The 17378-nt window shown below is 39.4% G+C and overlaps 1 protein-coding gene across 3 annotated transcripts in view; it reads left to right on the forward strand.

Moving 5' to 3' along the window:
• LDLRAD4 (low density lipoprotein receptor class A domain containing 4) overlaps positions 1-17378 on the forward strand; it is a 266839-nt gene that overhangs the window by 104305 nt on the left and 145156 nt on the right. For all 3 annotated transcript variants that reach the window (XM_077933182.1, XM_077933181.1, XM_028737421.2), the window contains one exon: positions 12100-12240. In XM_077933182.1, the coding sequence (XP_077789308.1) occupies positions 12100-12240 (141 nt within the window). The remainder of the gene's footprint in view (positions 1-12099; positions 12241-17378) is intronic.

Here is a 17378-nt window from a genome sequence, read left to right on the forward strand (position 1 = left end):
AATGTTTGTTACACAGGCATGCACAGTTGTGATAATACTTGGGAAATTTAAACGCTACTAGCAGGGCTCCCCCCCCCCCCCCAATCCAGAGCTCAGCTCCAGCACCTCTCAGGTGGGCGGCATTGCCATTCTAAGAGAACAAGGGAGAAGTTCATGGTGAGCTCTGCCACCTCTTTTTCCAGAAGAATAGTACTGGCTACTAGTCTTTTCTTCCTCTGGCAGTATATATCTGATAATTCCAATATAGTCTTGTATCACAGGGTTGTGAATTTCAAATCTGGTCAGTCCTGGGGCTCTAGATCTACAAATGAAAGGATCTGATTATCGATATATTTTAAATTAGTGTGTGTATGCACGTGCAAATACCTCCCTCCCTTTTTGTCCCACCTCCCACTTTTTATGTCAAGTTTTAAGTGGGTCTGCTACCATCATGTGCCATTAGAGGTATGTGTGAAACATCTTGTTACTTATCTTTGTCAGCCACCCTGGGAATCTTTTTTGGCTTTACAACAGGGTAAATATGCTTTAAATACATAAATAAACAGAGGTATGATCTCCTGAGACTTGTTTTCTGGTCCCAAGCACGTAGAATTAAGCTTGCCACCAGAATTTTGCCACCAGAAGTCCCAGTGGATCTGTTCTTTCATTATATATAGAAACCTTGGGAGGCTGACAGTCAACAACCCGACAATTTTGGATAGAACATGCCAGACCTTGACAATGTCTTTCAAGTTGGATGCTGTTATTTCATACTGCAAAACCCTAATCACAATTTATCTCACTTTGACTGATAAATTTGATCTTGACACATTGCATGATACAGATTTTCATAATAAACCTTCCCATTTCTTATTCCCCTCTGAAAAAGAAGCAGATCATTTTCACAAATAATTCCTGATGTACTGTGACTTATGCAAGACTATCAACTTTATATATTTTCATTGGGCCTGTAATAAAGAGTGATATAGCAGCAATTGAGATATAAATTAAAAGTAAATGCAGTCTCTTAAGTATCATCAAATGATATGTAGCAGATAAAAATTCTTTTTTTTACACTTAGTCACTGTGGAACACTGTCTAGAAATACAGGCTAGTGCTAAAATAACATTCTTCTATCAAATTTCATATTTAGATCACTTTGTTAGAATGTAAAAGCATCATTTGGTGATAATTATGGAGTAATTAAAATAAATTGTCTTCTCTGGTTTAAAAACTCTCTTGTTCAGAACTACTACAGCACACACCATCCATAGTTTAAACTTTCAGGCTGTAGTCCTGAACACACTTAGTAGAAACTAATCTCCATTGCAAATAGTGGGAATTACTTCCTAGTAGTTCCATATATTACAACTGGGCAGGGTCACAAAACATGCCATCAGATTGTGCTGCCAGTTCCTGTCTTTGTCTTATAGATACTGCAAGATAATAAAATAAATGGATCTTTGCAGCCTTTTACTTGTGCATATTTGCTGAAAAGTGCTCACATGGCTTGAGAATATTCCAGCATTTGAACCGCTTATGAAATAACAGGGCATGAAAAACTGAATCTGGAGCTATATAACTTTGTTTTGTTCATGCCAAGTATGTTCAAGGGAGTCACTAAAATCTTTAGATGTTTTATTAAAGGTAAAGTACTGAAAACTAGAAATGGGACAAAGTGGTTTAACCCTCTAACTTTGACCCACTTACTATCCCTTTAATCTCTTTTGCTGCATAAAATTCCAGAGCTCTAGAAACCCCACACTAACATACAGGCATGGATTACTGTCACAACAGTGTGTATAACTGAAACAAGGAATGGACTCACAACGGTAGAGATCACTACCGTGAGCTGCTCTGGGTGTTACGAGGGAGGATCATTCTGCCCTAAGAAGCCCACTTTCTATACAACGGTTCCACAAAAGCTCTTAACTCCAAATTTGAATTTGTTCTCCGATTACTGGATCTGACAAGTAGCAAATGCTGAGTAATTTGAAAGTTATTGAAGAACCCCCATTTTGTTTTTAAGTTCACACCTGTGTTGCAAGAGAAATATGTCAAGATGCATCAGTGTGGTTCATGTAGCAAGCTTTGTGCTTTTTTGTGCATGGTTTATCAACTCCACTATGCAGTCTGGAATTCTCAACAGCACTTGGGTGGGCAGGAAAGGGTAGCATATGGGGCAAATCTCATGAAAAATAAGCTTAAAGCAGGTTCCATTTTCTGGCCTGTATCCAATGTTCAGTGAGTATTTCAAAACTGTATCGACAGTTTGGAGAGATTGTCATCTTTATTCAAAGGTCTGATTGAGTCACCTTTATTGAAATTTTGAAATATGTGATTTTTTTAAAAAAAAATTAATTGGTTAACAGATCGATTAGCCACTTAGAAGCCAGACAGTTAATTGATTCAAATCTTTAATTGGTTGACAGCTCTAGAAATTAGAAACATGCTGTTGGGAAAGAGAGGGAGAAAGCACTGAATGCAAAATGTGTTTTAAACGTCAGCAATCCTTTGAGACATTTATAAAAGTTAAAGTCTGCAAAGGTGATTATAAATTTCATTGCGGGACAGCGTTATGTTAACGCCTCCTTGGCACATAGAAATATGCCATTGTGGATCAGTGTGTGAGGCAAAGCAGCCAGTGCATTTTGTGTGTCTGGTTTGTGATGGTGTCGGATTGATAATCACATTGACCCAATATTTAGCAACCCATTCTAACTCTGCTTGCTGTGTCGGCCTAGTTGCTTGAGACACTAAGAAGAGATTTTGTTAGTTTGAAAAAGACCAGGAAGGTAAATAAGGGGAAGTGATGTAACAACTTCATGGCAGTCTCAGTATAGAAGAGGAAGGTCCCTGAAAAAAAGTAATACGTAATACCCCCTTCAAAAAACACAATACGTATTTATATGTTTACCTTTTTCCAATACATGATTACATTTTCCAGTATATAATTGAGCTGCTGGTAAATTGGAATCACTACAGTGTCTTATCATCATCATTATCATAATCCATTTATTAATACCCTGCCTTTTTCCTTGACAGGGACTCAAGGTGGCTTACAGATAAAAATAAGAACAGCTAAAAACATAGACAAAAGCAATAATTAAAAGCAATTAAACATTGATAGAATTAAAACTATCTATTAAAATTTCAAAACCATACAGCCCTTTTGTCAAAAGCAGCCAGTTCCCCAAAGCCTGCTGGAACGAGAAAGGCTTTTACCTGCCAGTAAAAGACCACAAGGAGGGAGCCAGTCTAACTGCTCTAGGGAGGAATTTTCAAATTCTGGAAGCAATCACCAAGAAGGCCGTCTCTCATGATCAGTCTTACGATCTGTTGTATCCATTTATTTTTAGTTCATATATTGCTACTCTTCTCCATATGAATGTGAGGCTGTGTAACCCAAATATGTTTGCATAGGCAATTACGTTGGTGTTGGTAACGCTACCAAACTTGTGAACCTAACGTATTGGTAAGTTAGTACATGCACTTTCATTATGTTTGCAATCTCCTGTGAAGGTTTGCATGGGTGAAATAGGCTGTGCCATACCAGATCAAGCCATTACAGCAAGCACATTTTGTGTACCACCAGGCAGAACTGCAACCATAATGTTACTGAATTCAGGAAGTTCATGGTTTAATCTCTGTTGAGCACTGAAATGTGAAATGTGTGAGAGAGAAGCCACCCCTACTCAGCATCTCTGAACAGGCTGTCCACATGCGCTACTGTAAGCCTGTTCTGAACTTGCTGTTGGTGTTTTGATTATTGGCCTCATGTATTTCATCTGAGCAGAGTCACAAACAGAACAGAGGCAGACTCAGAGTTATCGTTCATTCGGTTTAATAATTCCAATGAGAGGAAAGTATATCTTGACGTGTAGCGATTTAGGGAACAGTTTAGAAGAGTGGGGACAAATGAGCTATCTGCAGGATAAAATAATGGATGCCAAATGTCAGTTGTGGCACTACTATGCCATTTGCCAGTTGATAACAAACAGCATTATTATTTTGCTATACTCAAGGACTGGCTTATTGTGGGACCCGGGAGATTCTTCATTGCCACTTTTTGATCAGTGATGCTGAAATTCTAAGAGATTTCCCTTATGGCTGCTCTGCATCTGCTCATGATCAACAGCTGGAGGTGCTGGAAGTAGTTAAATTCACATGATTAGAGCACCAAATTGACGTTAACAGGTGTGTGATTATTTGGCATACCCTGAAATTGTTTTGGCTCAAAACACATATATGAACACCCAGCTTTTGTCATACAACATTGTTTCAGTCAAGAAGCTGACACTTAGGGTTAAACTAATTTTGTGTGCTAGAGTGACTGGGGTGATTAATTTCTCACCATGATAGTAAAATAATTATAGCACGCTAAATATGTTCAAGCCATTATAGGACATGAGATGGTTTATGGCTTCTCTATTTTTTTAAATATTAAGCAGATATTTAGAAGTTAAGATTGCATGCACATTTTAAGCACATCTACACCGAAGAATCCTGGGAGCTGTAATTTAAGGGTGCTGGGAATTGTAGCTCTGTGAGAGTTAAACTACAGTTCCCAGGATTCTTTTTTGGGTGGTGGTGGTAGGGTTTCTTTAAAAGTATGTTGTGTACACAGCCTAAATTTCCCTTAATTTCCTTTGCTGATGTTGAAGATACAAACTTTTGTCTAATGTACTGTGTAACAGCTGTTTCCATAAAATATCTTCATGTGAAGGGATACAGTCCAGTCTCATGCCTCTATTTATATTTGTTTTTAAAGGAGTAACTGAAGATTCAAACTTTCTTCCTATAACTTTTTATTCTAGACTGTTACTTCCTTTTTAGTGATAAATTGGTTGGGGGCTATGACTTTAACTTTCTTCTAGATTTCTTTCCCCCTAGATTTTGAGGGAAGGATTATAGATCGGACTGCAGTCCTCACATACCTAGGAGTGCATGTCTACTTCTGATTGCACTGTCCAAAAAGAAGTGAAGTTAATTTCAGCTCATGGCACAAAATTATATAATTGTACTGTTTCACTGACTGCATAGTCACATTTATCCAAAGACCCTTACTTTCTCTAATAGACAGACTGGCTTTCATAAGCTATTTCTTATTTTTCAGAACTTTTTATGTGCTCCTCAGGGACATTGTGGTTTTGTGACCCTGCTATTTTGATGAGTATGTAGAGGCTAGAAAAGCAACAAATTATTTTATTCATTTCTTCTCCCTGGCTACTGTTTTTGGCTGCCAGGTAAGAAACCTGGAGAATAAGGTCTACCTTTAAATTTTCACACAACAGCATGTGACAAATGAGGTGAAGCAATACTAGACCATTGGTAAGAAGTGATCAGGGGGAGAGAGGTGTTACTGGTGAGCTTTGTGAGTTGGCTGTGGAAACAGATGGTAGCTGGAGCTGGGACACTGCAGGCATTGTTCAGTGATTGGCATGCAGAGGCGCAGCTGGGGGGGGGGCACTGGGCGCCAACAGCGGAGGGCAGCACTTACTTTGGGACCTACAGTGTGCCCGAGCCACGTGTCTCTCCTGGGAATGGCATGGTGGCTCAGGTGCCTGCAGGCTTCATGCTACTTGAAACGGCAGTGTGGGGCTTGTGTCTGCCCGCTGCCTCTCCCTCAGCCACCCTACAGCTGACGGGGAGGTGGTGGTGAGGCTCCATGCAGCGTGCCTTGCCCCAGCTCACCCCGCCCACATGGGCAGCTCACAACTATGGAATTTGCACCCACAGGAGGTAGTGATGGCCACCAATTCGGATGTCCGTAAAAAAAAGGATTAGACAGATTAATGGAACTAAAAGCTATCAATGGCTACAAACCTTGATGGCTATGCACTGGAGGCAGCAATGCTTCCAAATACCACTTACTGGAAAGTATAGGAGGGGAGAGTGCTCTTGCATTCAGGCCCTGCTTTCGGGCTTCCCTTAGGTGTCTGGCTGGTGACTGTGATGCTGGGCGAGACCCTGCAGGCTCTTCTTATGGTCTTAGTCCCTAGCAGACTCCCGACCACTATCACACACCAGATCCCCAGAAAGAGATGCTAGCACCCCACTAGGTGAATTCGGTTTAAACAGTGGTTTTCAGCTCACTTTCTCTCTGTGTCCGTGTCTTGATTTTCTGTTTTCCTCCTTCTACTGCTTCCAGTCCTTCTTCCAGTCCCCCTTTCCTGGGAGAGGGGAAGATATGTCTTCTTTCCTGGGCTCTGATGGGTTTCCCCTTCCAAACCATTTCCTAACAATTAGTGTCTATAGACATTTCCCTGGACATCCTGAACCACGAATAAGACATTTGCATGTCAGAGGGTATGGCCAGGTCAGTATTCATGCCGTTTTGAAACAAACTAAAGGCTTATCCACACCTACCTTTCCTCGGCTCTTTCCAGGCACAGTCCATGCTTTAAAGCTTCTCCCCTCTTGACCTCTTAGTGTTTCCCCAGTCAGTTTCATTTCCTTTCTCACAAAGAAGTGTGCTTGTTTTGGGGGACAGGGAGGTTGCGGGTTTTAACTTTTTGGGAACAAAAAAACAAGGGGGGAGAGCTACTTGGATGGTTGATCCCTGACCTGGCTTGACATGCCTTGTTAATGGTGCAATCCAACCCAGGAATGCGAGAACCTTCCCTGAATCCCCCCAATTAATCTAGTTGTTTGGAGTACCTACCAAACTGATGCACACTTAGTATATGATACTATTTATATCAAGTCAGCCAAGAATTTCAAGGCTGTTAAATACTGATGTCTATCAATACCCTACCCCTACCCCCCCGGTAGCTGACCTTATTAAAAACCAACCAACCAACCAACCAACCAACCAACCAACAAACAAACAAAAACAGGCAGCATTTACCTGTAAATTAAAGTGCCTTATGTGGAACTGGATGATAAAACAATGGTGGTGCTGTTTGTATTATGAAGCCTAGTGCAAAGGAAAGTCTGAAAGCACTAACCGTAATGTAATGGGATGGGATTGTATACGGGTGAGTAGACACAGCATGTGTAAAATAAGCATTGAAAATAATGATGGCATTACATTTCACAGTTCAGCATTTAATGATTACCGCCCCATCAAGGTATATATGTATCAAATTCTTTGGCCACAGTTTCTTTGGTACTTATCCAAAAGCCTACTTACTATATGTATTTATTACGTTTTTAAAAAGAGAGGATTTCTTTAAGAACAATTTGTTTCGAAGCTGCAGCTTACACAGAATGCAATGGCTTGCTTTCTAATGAAGTTACCCTATCGGTTGAACATTGCCTTCTGGGTACTCTTCAAGGTTCCATTTTTTAATCCATTAAATGCTCTATGCTGCAGTTCTGCAGACATTTAGGCTACCTAAATCTCATGGAAGCCAATAGGTTTTAGAGAACCTACCCCTATGCTTTAGCTATTGTATCCAGGTTCATAGGGAGTTATACTTGAGTCGCCTCACTTTTATTAAACTCTCTTCTCGTGAAGGATCACCAGAGCTGGAGCATTTTTCCAAAGTTGGTGCAAAGTTATTTTATTAAGTCTGTCAGTGACAGCCAGCATCTCCCCTTGGCAGGAAAGGTCACACTGCTGAAAAGCTGGAGTTCCTGCTGGCACCTCTCTTTATTTGGTGTAGAGGGGGAAATTTATAAAAGTTGGGATTAGATGGCAATGAAATGCATGCAGTGTGGTAAGTAGCAATTCAATTGGGACACAAATGTGTGCAAACTAAGCACAGTGCCCATTCACACCAGCAGTAATAATCAGTTTAATATCTGATGAAATTGTTTTGTTGTTTTTGGACTTTGTAGGGATGCAAGCCTAATGATTTTTTTTTAATCCAACTAATCTTTTAATCCATAGCTGCTAATACTTCCTACCTGTAGGGGTTAGGGGCTGCTCTGTAACTGACCAGCCAGGATTGCTGATTGCCACTTGAAAGTAGAAGTGGAATAGCTTTGAAAAGTTATTTATAAAACACAGTCATGCTGGATTATCTTTAAAACTTAGATCACACCACCCCCCTGTCTAGACAAGATGTGTTACAACTCAATTTATTGAGATCTCTTTGGTATGTCATTAGGCACAATTATGCACCCTGGGTTGGTTCTGATTTCCTTACCAGTGTAAGTTTGAGACAACTGACGTGATTCCTAACAGCCTCTTCAATTTTTGTTAGTCACAGAATGATCCTTGCTATCCTAGCCTGCTCCCTGGATAGTGAGGCAATTGCTTCTGAATTTATCTGGATCAGCAGAACCCAAAGGAAATCTGTTTGATTGCAGAGGCTTCCAGTTATATGATGGGCCCCAGGAAATTGTCACCATTGTGATGGAGTATCTACCTGGTATGGCCCAGAGTCAGATTCCAAGTTCTGGTCGTAGGCTTGGATGGCCTTGGATGACCCAACTTGCCCAGAAGCCACAATGTATGAGGAGCTCATCTTGCCACCGTCTTACCAGCCCGAGAAGGTTGTGTTCTTAGAGTAATTCTTGGAAAATATGATGAAGGGCGGGTAAGAAATCCAGTGAATAATAGCCATGGCCTGTTCATCACATGTAGTTGGGCTCATAGGCCAAGTGAATGGCGTTGCTTGGTCTCATGAAGAGGGATAAACTGGAAACCTCATGTTCTCAGTTTTTCTCCTAGGCATATTTAATTTCTATAGTACAAAAAAAGTATGTTGCATGCTTGGTAGCATAATAGCTCTGTTTAGTTGCAAACAGATATGCTTTAATTTGTTATAGCAACAAATTTGTATGTCTACTTGTACAGAATCATGCAGTTGGAAAATTGACTTAAATTTCCCCTTTTTCTTGATGATTTAAATTGCCTTGATTTAAATCACTGCACCCTAACTAGGCTTGATTTCTTTAAACAAATCCTCCCTCCTGTTATTGGAGGGGGGGAGAGAGGGAAATTTCAGTCATTAGTACTGAAACACTACTGTGAATGGGAAAGGAAGGCTGCACTCCCGTACTACTTACCTGGCAGTAAGCACCATTGAATTTGATAGGGATTATTTTTGAATAGATCTGTAAATGATTTTAAGAGAATTGTTTGAATGTGTATCTGTTTACAAAGGTTTAAAACAAGGGGGAAGTGTCTCCAAAGATTTCTGAAAAGGCAAATAAGTAATTTCAAAGAGCTGAGAGACATTTAAGATAGTGTTTTCATACTATAGTGTATATATGTGGAAGTCAGATGTTCTGCATTTATTAAGAGTATCTGAAACGACTGGTGCATGGAAAATACTTTGGAATAGGCTCAAAATGTCATTTAGATCAACAGTTTTTTATTATTATTTACATTTCCTGAGCCATGCTGCATATATATTCTAGTTCAAAAGAGACTAAGGTGTCAGTATCAGGGGCAGGCAGAATATAGATTGGGAACTACTAAAAGATCTATGAGCGATTTGCAATAGATTGGAAATAATTTTGTACTCTCAATTGTTTAACAATAACGATCAAAATGACTCTCTGCTCCCCACCATCCTTAATTGCATTACTGGTGTGAAGAAAGCTGGCAGGGGTAGGGGTGGGGAATATAACTAGGAGTGGATTTTTGAGTAGCAGAACTGTGAGTTCAGTTCTGATGTTCCTAATACATTTCTGGGCTTGGCATTCTTTAATCCTAAGTGTTTGTGTTTCGTACCTGCCTTCAGTTGGCAGAACTCTGGGTTTTGGTAAAAAACATAATTAGCTCTCATAAGCCTGTAGTCTGTTCACCGCTCTTCTGAGTATATGGATTTCAGTGGCATTGTCTGTCTATCTTCCTTCCTTCCTGGCCTTGGATACAAGTGAGTTTAGCTAAAAAGTAGACTTATTATAAGTGGCTTCATGAAAGAGAGAATGGTGGAGGCATGAATAGTCTGAATGGTACAAGCAAAACTTGTTAAGTTTTCAGCAGAGAGCTGTTGCAGTCTCACCATGCGTGATTGGGTTCAAGCAGTGAACTGTCTTAGTATGGCACTGGGATGGGAGGCCATCTCCCAGCTTCAGTTGTGCATTTGAAACATGGTGGTAGTCATAAGAACCAACTGCTAGGGACCCCTGCCCCCAAAGTTGATGGGCACTGCCATTCAGATGGTGTGCATGTGCCACATCATGTAATCAATTATACCCCTCCAATATTTTATTCAGGTTGGCATTCCTAGTGGCAGTAACAACTGACCTAAAGTGGTTGAAAGCTAATAAGATTTGGATTGCAGGGCTGTCTATGATTTTCCCATGCTGAAATCCTTCCATGTATCCCTTATAGCACTCTGTAGGATTGCAGGCCTTGAAGTAGTGCATATTATTACTCTTCGGTACATTTAATTAAGGCTTTTGGACCCTTGCAAATGAAAAGCAGGCTCTTTTCCTCATCAGCCTTTATTTAAGAAAACATTCCTTTAATCTGAAATAATGATAGGAAACTGAAAATCTAGAACCAATTGGGCTAAGCTTTTTTTTGTCAAGCTAAGGAAGATCTCGAAATGTATTCAGCAGCTTGGCAATACTGACATTTGGGAATTGAGCACATAGGGTGAAACAGTGACTGTTCGACTGTGGCAGTCCTCCAGTTTGTTAATCTCCATCTGGCAGTTGAGAAAGGTGGGCAGAGATATAATTTTATGGGCCTGGATGGATTCGTGCATATTACAGTATCAAAGCTGAGACATTTTGCAGCTTTAAAGCCTTGTTTTAATGCAGGGACAGGAACTAATGATTATTATGTCTTGTCCAAAGCTGGCAGCATTCCAACCAGACACACAAGCAGACAGCTCTTGCCTAGGATGGATTCAAATAAAGTATACATTATATATAATTTCTAAAACCACACTTCCCACTGTCCTAGATGCTGAATGTGGTTTAAAAGCAACCAGCTTTGCAAAGAACTTAATTTTTGAATGTACACTCAGTGCACACTTGAAATTAAACAAAGCAATTTCAACTGTTTTCTGCATATTTTAGTAGCAAGTAATCAATATATTAAATATAGTTTGTAGGGGGGCTGTACTGTTCCTGCTCTGCAACTGACACTTTCAAATGTGAAAAGCTTCAAAACATTTTTTAAAAAATAATAATCATGAAATGCAGATTTAGTCATCACGATCCTGGATTTAGCGATCCGTGTCCTTGTTTCTGGGTATGGAAAGGAAAATAGCTCCTTGTGTTTACCAAGCTTCATCTACTGTACAAAGCACTTGGAGTTCCACATATGTGTCAGATTCTGGACTGGAAAAAAATGGAACAGGTGCTTAGTCTATGATTAATCTGCTCTTTTTGGCTGTTTGGTATTATATTAATTCTGTTTGTACTGCTTTGATGCATTTATTGTATCTTGTCTTTGTTATTTTATTGACAACTGCCATGGAATAACAACGTGATGAGGGACCCTTTATAAATCTGTTAAATTGATATATGCACATATATAAGTAACCTCCTTTCAAACTCTTCTTTTGATAGCTGCTTTCTGCAGGTTTATTTTAAATACTTACCTTAGGAACCATGCAAGCCTGAAGCCTTGGTTTTTAAAAGAATTCGAGAGAATGGCTCTGATTCAGAGATGCACAAAAATTAGTAGCATCTAATCTGTCCTATTGATTTCAGTAGTTCTTAAACACAACTAACTTCCACTGAATTGGGCTGTTAAAATGAAACACAGAGACTTAAGGCCAATTCCCGTGTGTGATGTATGTGATAAGCTGTAATGATCACTTCTGCATCTACTAACTCATGAAAAGCAAGATGGGACTTAACAAAAGAGAAGACTCTGCAGTTCTGATGGGTTGCACACAATCTAACAGTCGTGGGCGACAGTTGTAAATTATAATATGGAAAACCTCACTGTGTGAATTGTAAATTGGTACCTGGGCTATAATTCTGTATAATTTCAAAACATTAAGTGCCTAACTTGTTTATGCTGCATAGTGCCATTTTGTAATTTCTTGTGCAATTTAAATAATCAGTAATTAAGATGGTTATTAAACAGTACTGCAATATAGGACTCCAAAGGTCAAATAGGAAGAAGAAGAATCCTTAAATCATCCCCCACATGTAGAGCTGAATTAATTTAAATAGTTTTTAACCTTGATAGACAATGAAAGAACAAATGAAAAAGTACTCTCATCTTCCTTTTTCTTCTGCTGTACTTTTCAGAGTGCAAATTCACCTGCACCAGTGGCAAATGCTTGTATCTTGGCTCGCTGGTCTGTAACCAACAAAATGATTGTGGGGATAACAGTGATGAAGAGAACTGTCTGCTTGTAACAGAGCATCCTCCTCCAAGTATCTTCAGCTGTAAGTACCTTGCCCCTGTGTCTATGGGCAGTTATAACATTTGCTTTGAAGTCTCTTCTACTTCTTATGCTATTCTGCAAAAGATTTGAATGAAAGTAGCAAGGTGTTTCCCACCCAACTCCTGTTACTACTTCTATAATTGGGTTAGACTAAAAACATAGCTGTAGTTGTGACTTGCACTTTGCATTTCTCTCTATAATGCGCTTCCTTAGAGCTTGAGTGTTTCTCACGGCAGCTGCTGTTTTATAAGCCAGCCAGATGTGCGAGAATTGTTCTTCTAAAGGCAAAATTGAGCGGTACTTCATATGGACACTATACTTCTGCCTGTTGCATGACTGGGAAACATTGCTATCAGCTCTCCAATGATGGAGTCCTCCAGAATGATCCAGCGTGATCCTGAGGATCCACATGGCAAGTTGCTATATACATGAGCTACAGTGAAGTCTCCTGGACCAGAGATAAAATAATATTAGACTGGCCCTTTGTACTGTTTGCCGGGGGGAGATAAAGCTGTTCCTTTTAAAACAGAGAAAGCAATATGTACAGTCTGCCCGTATTGAGACTCATATGTTTTTTGTTCTGTTATATATGTGCTGAAGATGCTTTAAAGTGCTTCTAGGTTAAGATAGAATTGGATGGGATGTATAAAAATGGGAAATATTCCAGCTGACAAGGTAACTGGTGTGCATTCGATATCCTTCTTAATGGACTTCCGAATTAAATATTATTTGGCTATATTTCAGAAGGATAATCTTTTTGAATCCAGCTTTTATAACCGAGAAACACATATTTCTTAATAGTGTAGCATGATAGTATGAAACTAGTATTTTTCATGTGTTTCAGAGGCATTTGGTTACTATAATGCGGCAATAAAATATGTGCTTTCAGATAGAATATAGATTAGCTGCATTCAGTAGTGGTTTTAAAGGGAAGTCGTGCTTTCAACATGTGTTTTATCCTGTGGATTTTGGAGGGGTTTCTTCATAAATGCATTTATGAAAAAAACAACCTATGACATTCTGTGGTTTTACTTTAGTATGTGTGTCTTATATGCTGTGCTGGCTTCATAAACACAGTTGATTTAAGTTGTTGCATTCTTTGATCTACAAATAATGCCTTTGCTCCAAGTTAAGTCTGTCATGTGATTAGTTTTGTAGCATGACCTGTTCTTTGGAGCAGAAGATGGGTCACTATGGACATTTCAACATTTCACCGAAGATAGGCAGCCTACCAACTGAACTGGCTTCTGACATCTTAAAAAGTGTGTGATTTCCTGAGAGAATAAATATTGGGTATTGAGCATAGATATGCACCTGAGTCATGACAAATGGCTAAGATTTTATTGCCTTTTAGCAGAAGGCAGCAGGATTGGGATTTGCCAGTGACCCAGCACTGGTAAAGGGCATGTTGACCCAACCATTTTGCCATTGCCAGTTTGTACTGGGAGCTCAAAAAAGTCAGAATCAATGTGACAAAATTCCTAGTTTGAACGCTCTGTTTCTTCCAGGTTAAGGTAACCAATTTAACTGCCACTAAAGGCTTGCCCATTTCAGCCCCCCTCCCCAGATTTGTTCAGTGTCTCAAAAATGAAGGACAGGCTATTGAATGGCAAGTATTTGTAGCACTCATACTTACAGAACTCATACTTAACAATATGTATTGGTTACAGAAAGAAAATATTGACGGAAAAACAAACAAACAAACAAACAAACAAACAAACAAACAAACAAACATGCCAAACCTCGTAGAGAGAGAGAGAGAGACCGCCACAAAAAGGTTTTATTGAATGCTTCTTCTGTCAGAGCACATACACAAACTTCCCTGTTAATGTCCTATTTTCGTTACTCAAAATGACAGGTTGTTTGTTGGTTTCTAAGGGAAAATCAGTTGTAAAAATTATGCTGTAAAGAACAGCAACTAGCCTTAGGAAGGACAGACATGATGTAGTTACAAATATTAAATTTGCCAATGCTACCAAGATTTAACCATTGGGTGTGACTCAAGACGACTCCACATAAGTTGCCACCAAGAGCAGAGGCAGCTTGCCTTAGAACTGCCTATTGCGGAGGGAGAGGGCTAATATGCTTATTGGGCTTCCTGTAGGCATCTAGTTGGCCAATGTGGAAAACAGGATGCTGGATTACTTAGGCCTTTGGTCAGATCCAGCAAGTCTCTTCGCCTGTTCTCTTACCTACAATCTTACTAAAGCCAGTCTATGTCTGTTGTTGTATAACAAAATCATATTTCTGACTGAACTGTGCAGAGCACAATAAATGGCACTTATCAACACTGAAAGCATTTTATATGAAAATTATTTAGAACCAAACTGCACTTGATTGCTGCAGGGTCTTTCCAAAGCACATATAAATTTATGGTTCCATTTTTAGAGCCTGGGAGGGACTGCTAAATCTTCCCACAGACAGTTGCTCTTGGTACTTTCCTTCTTAGCCAAGATCTGGTACCAGGAATGGACCCAACAGGATTTAGTGTGGATAAATGAGTCCCTACAACAAGATTAATGTAGCAAATGAAAGAAAGATAACAGAACAAGGTTTGATTTGGTTACAAATGGCCACATTTGAAGTTTTAAAGTTGGAGGTCTGTGCATTCTGATGGCTTGGTGGGTAGAGCATGAGACTCTTAATCTCAGGGTCACATTGAGCAAAAGATTCCTGGATTGCAGGCTGTTGGACTAGATGTGCCAACTCTACAATACTATGATTATATGAAATCTGTACATGTTTTAGGCATATTTTCATTGATAAGATTTCTTAAGTTTATTTAGTTGAAAGGGTTCTCTGATAAAATATTTAAGCAAGTTTTTTGGGGCCTCAGAGAAAAAAATGTGTCGGCTTACATTTCTGATAGATAGCAATACTACAGGCAATGCTATGTGTAGTAATGGCAGGCCTGCTAGTTTAAGCTTCAGATCTTAAACCCCAAGGGGCCTTCTCACTGTGAGAAGTGAAGGTACAGGGAACCAGGCAGAGGGCCTTCTTGATAGTGGCACCATTCCTGTGGAACACCTTCCAACCAGATGTCAGGGAGATAAGTAACTATAAAAGACACCTTGAGGGCATGTTTTCTTACAAAATGTGCATTTAATATGTGTGTTTTTTCTTATTGTACGCATTTCTAAACATATTTTATCTCATAATATGCATTTTTAGTGCATGTTGGTATGTTTTTGTGAGCTGAGAACTGCATCATGATTTATTTACTTTTCAAGGAACTGTATCACAAAGTTCAAAGAAATGTCAGTTCTGAAGACTGGGAGGTGCATATCAGCTCGGTTCACATCAGAATTCTCAGAAATCGAATTTATCAAGCATCTCTAGCTACTTCCACAGAACCCTTTAAAAATGAAAGAAAACTCTAATCTTGCTATCAGCTGTTCAGAAGAGGGCTGGATTGAATCTCCTCTGATTCCCTCTTCCCACCAAACAGTGCACTGTAAGATTCCAGCTCCTTTTAAAAACAGTTACATGTATGCTCTGTATTATTGGCTCCTGATTGTACAGGACACTATATTTTCTGTAGGAAGAGGCTCTTAATTTGTTATGCTCCAGATTTTTTTCCGGCTCCAAATTTTGATAGGGTTAGGCCAGGTGCGGCAATCACAACTTGGGCAACAGTTTTAAATTACTAGCAAAGATAAGTGCTGGGCACTTAGCTGTACATTTAATTAATGCATTGTGTTAGTTACTTTGATTGCAACGTTCTGTACTTTTGCATTAGATCTATCTTGGGCCGGGTTGAGGAGGACATGCTTAACAACCAAATCCTCTCCTGACAGAAGTGGTAAAGATTTATCATCATATACCTCCTTATAAGTGTTGGTACATTATGCTTTTATAGTTGCTGTGCTCAGTATTTCGATATAATTGGTAAGATCTATTCATAATGCCATAGACTGTTAGGGGCAAAGAGACACAGTCAATATTCTTCACAGCTTGAATGCAAAGAAAACAAATATGTCAATATAGTTTTATAGCTCCTTTTCATAATTGTCCACTGTAGGAAGCATACATTTACTTTCTATTTTAGGTCATGGCATGCAGAGTGTGGGTGAGAAGGAAAAAAGTAAAAATTTACGATGAAACTATTCTATAAGTAACTTGAAGAATATTTGTACCCTGAAAAAATATTTAATCAGAGGATTGTGAACTCTAAAGGATTGCAAACTCCATTTTAGTCAGTTTACTGTCAGATTGCATGTTTTGTCTTCGATGATATTACAGCCTGAGGCGATAATCCTGCAAGAAATCTTTGCACCTTTGCTGCACTGGGATTGCTCAGGTGTGCAAAGTTAATTTGTGTGCTTTCAGTACTGGGAGCTCATCAGTTCCTCTGCTGATTTACAGTGGGAATGCTTTGGTGAATAAGATATGTGCTCACATACATCCATAAAATGTGGCCATATGGTGTGCTGTGTGACTTTATACTAAAATAGTCTCTATGGAATATTCTGCATCCATTTGAGGTAGCATGCACTGAAATTTTATTCTTCTTAGAATTAGATGAACAGGCAAACCACTTATTAAGGCCAGAGAGTTATAGCTGGGTAGCTAAACTGATAATTTGTAGCATGGGCTTCCACCTTCCAAAGAGGAGATAAAGGACATTGTTGATTTAAAATGTTAACTAATTTAAATATATGCAATCCTAGAATAGTATAGTGACTTGCTGAACAACTGAAAAGAGAATGGGAGGAACCTATACCAGGGTTTTAGCCTTTGTTTTACTTACTTGCCATGCAAAAGAACACAAAAAGAGATGTGCTGCATCAGATCAAAGGCTCATCTACTTCAGCATCCTGAGCTCACAGTTACTGACCAGATGCCTCTAGGAAGCCTGAAAGCAGGAGCTGACTGCAGCAGCACTTTCCCCACTTGGTTTTCAACAACTGATATCCAGAGACATATTGCCTCTGACACTGGAGGAAATATATGGCAACCTTGACTAGATGCCATTTATAGCCTTCTTCTATGTGGATTTTTCTTATTCCACCATCCAAGTATGTGACAATCAGTACATCTTATGAGGGTGGATTACATAGCTTAACATTTTCTGTATTGAGAAGTATTTCCTCCCCCTCTGTGTCCTGAATCTTCGAACATTCAGTTTCACTGGATGGT

The sequence above is a fragment of the Podarcis muralis genome, chromosome 8 (assembly GCF_964188315.1).
Source record: "Podarcis muralis chromosome 8, rPodMur119.hap1.1, whole genome shotgun sequence".
NCBI classification, from domain to species: Eukaryota; Metazoa; Chordata; class Lepidosauria; order Squamata; family Lacertidae; genus Podarcis; species Podarcis muralis.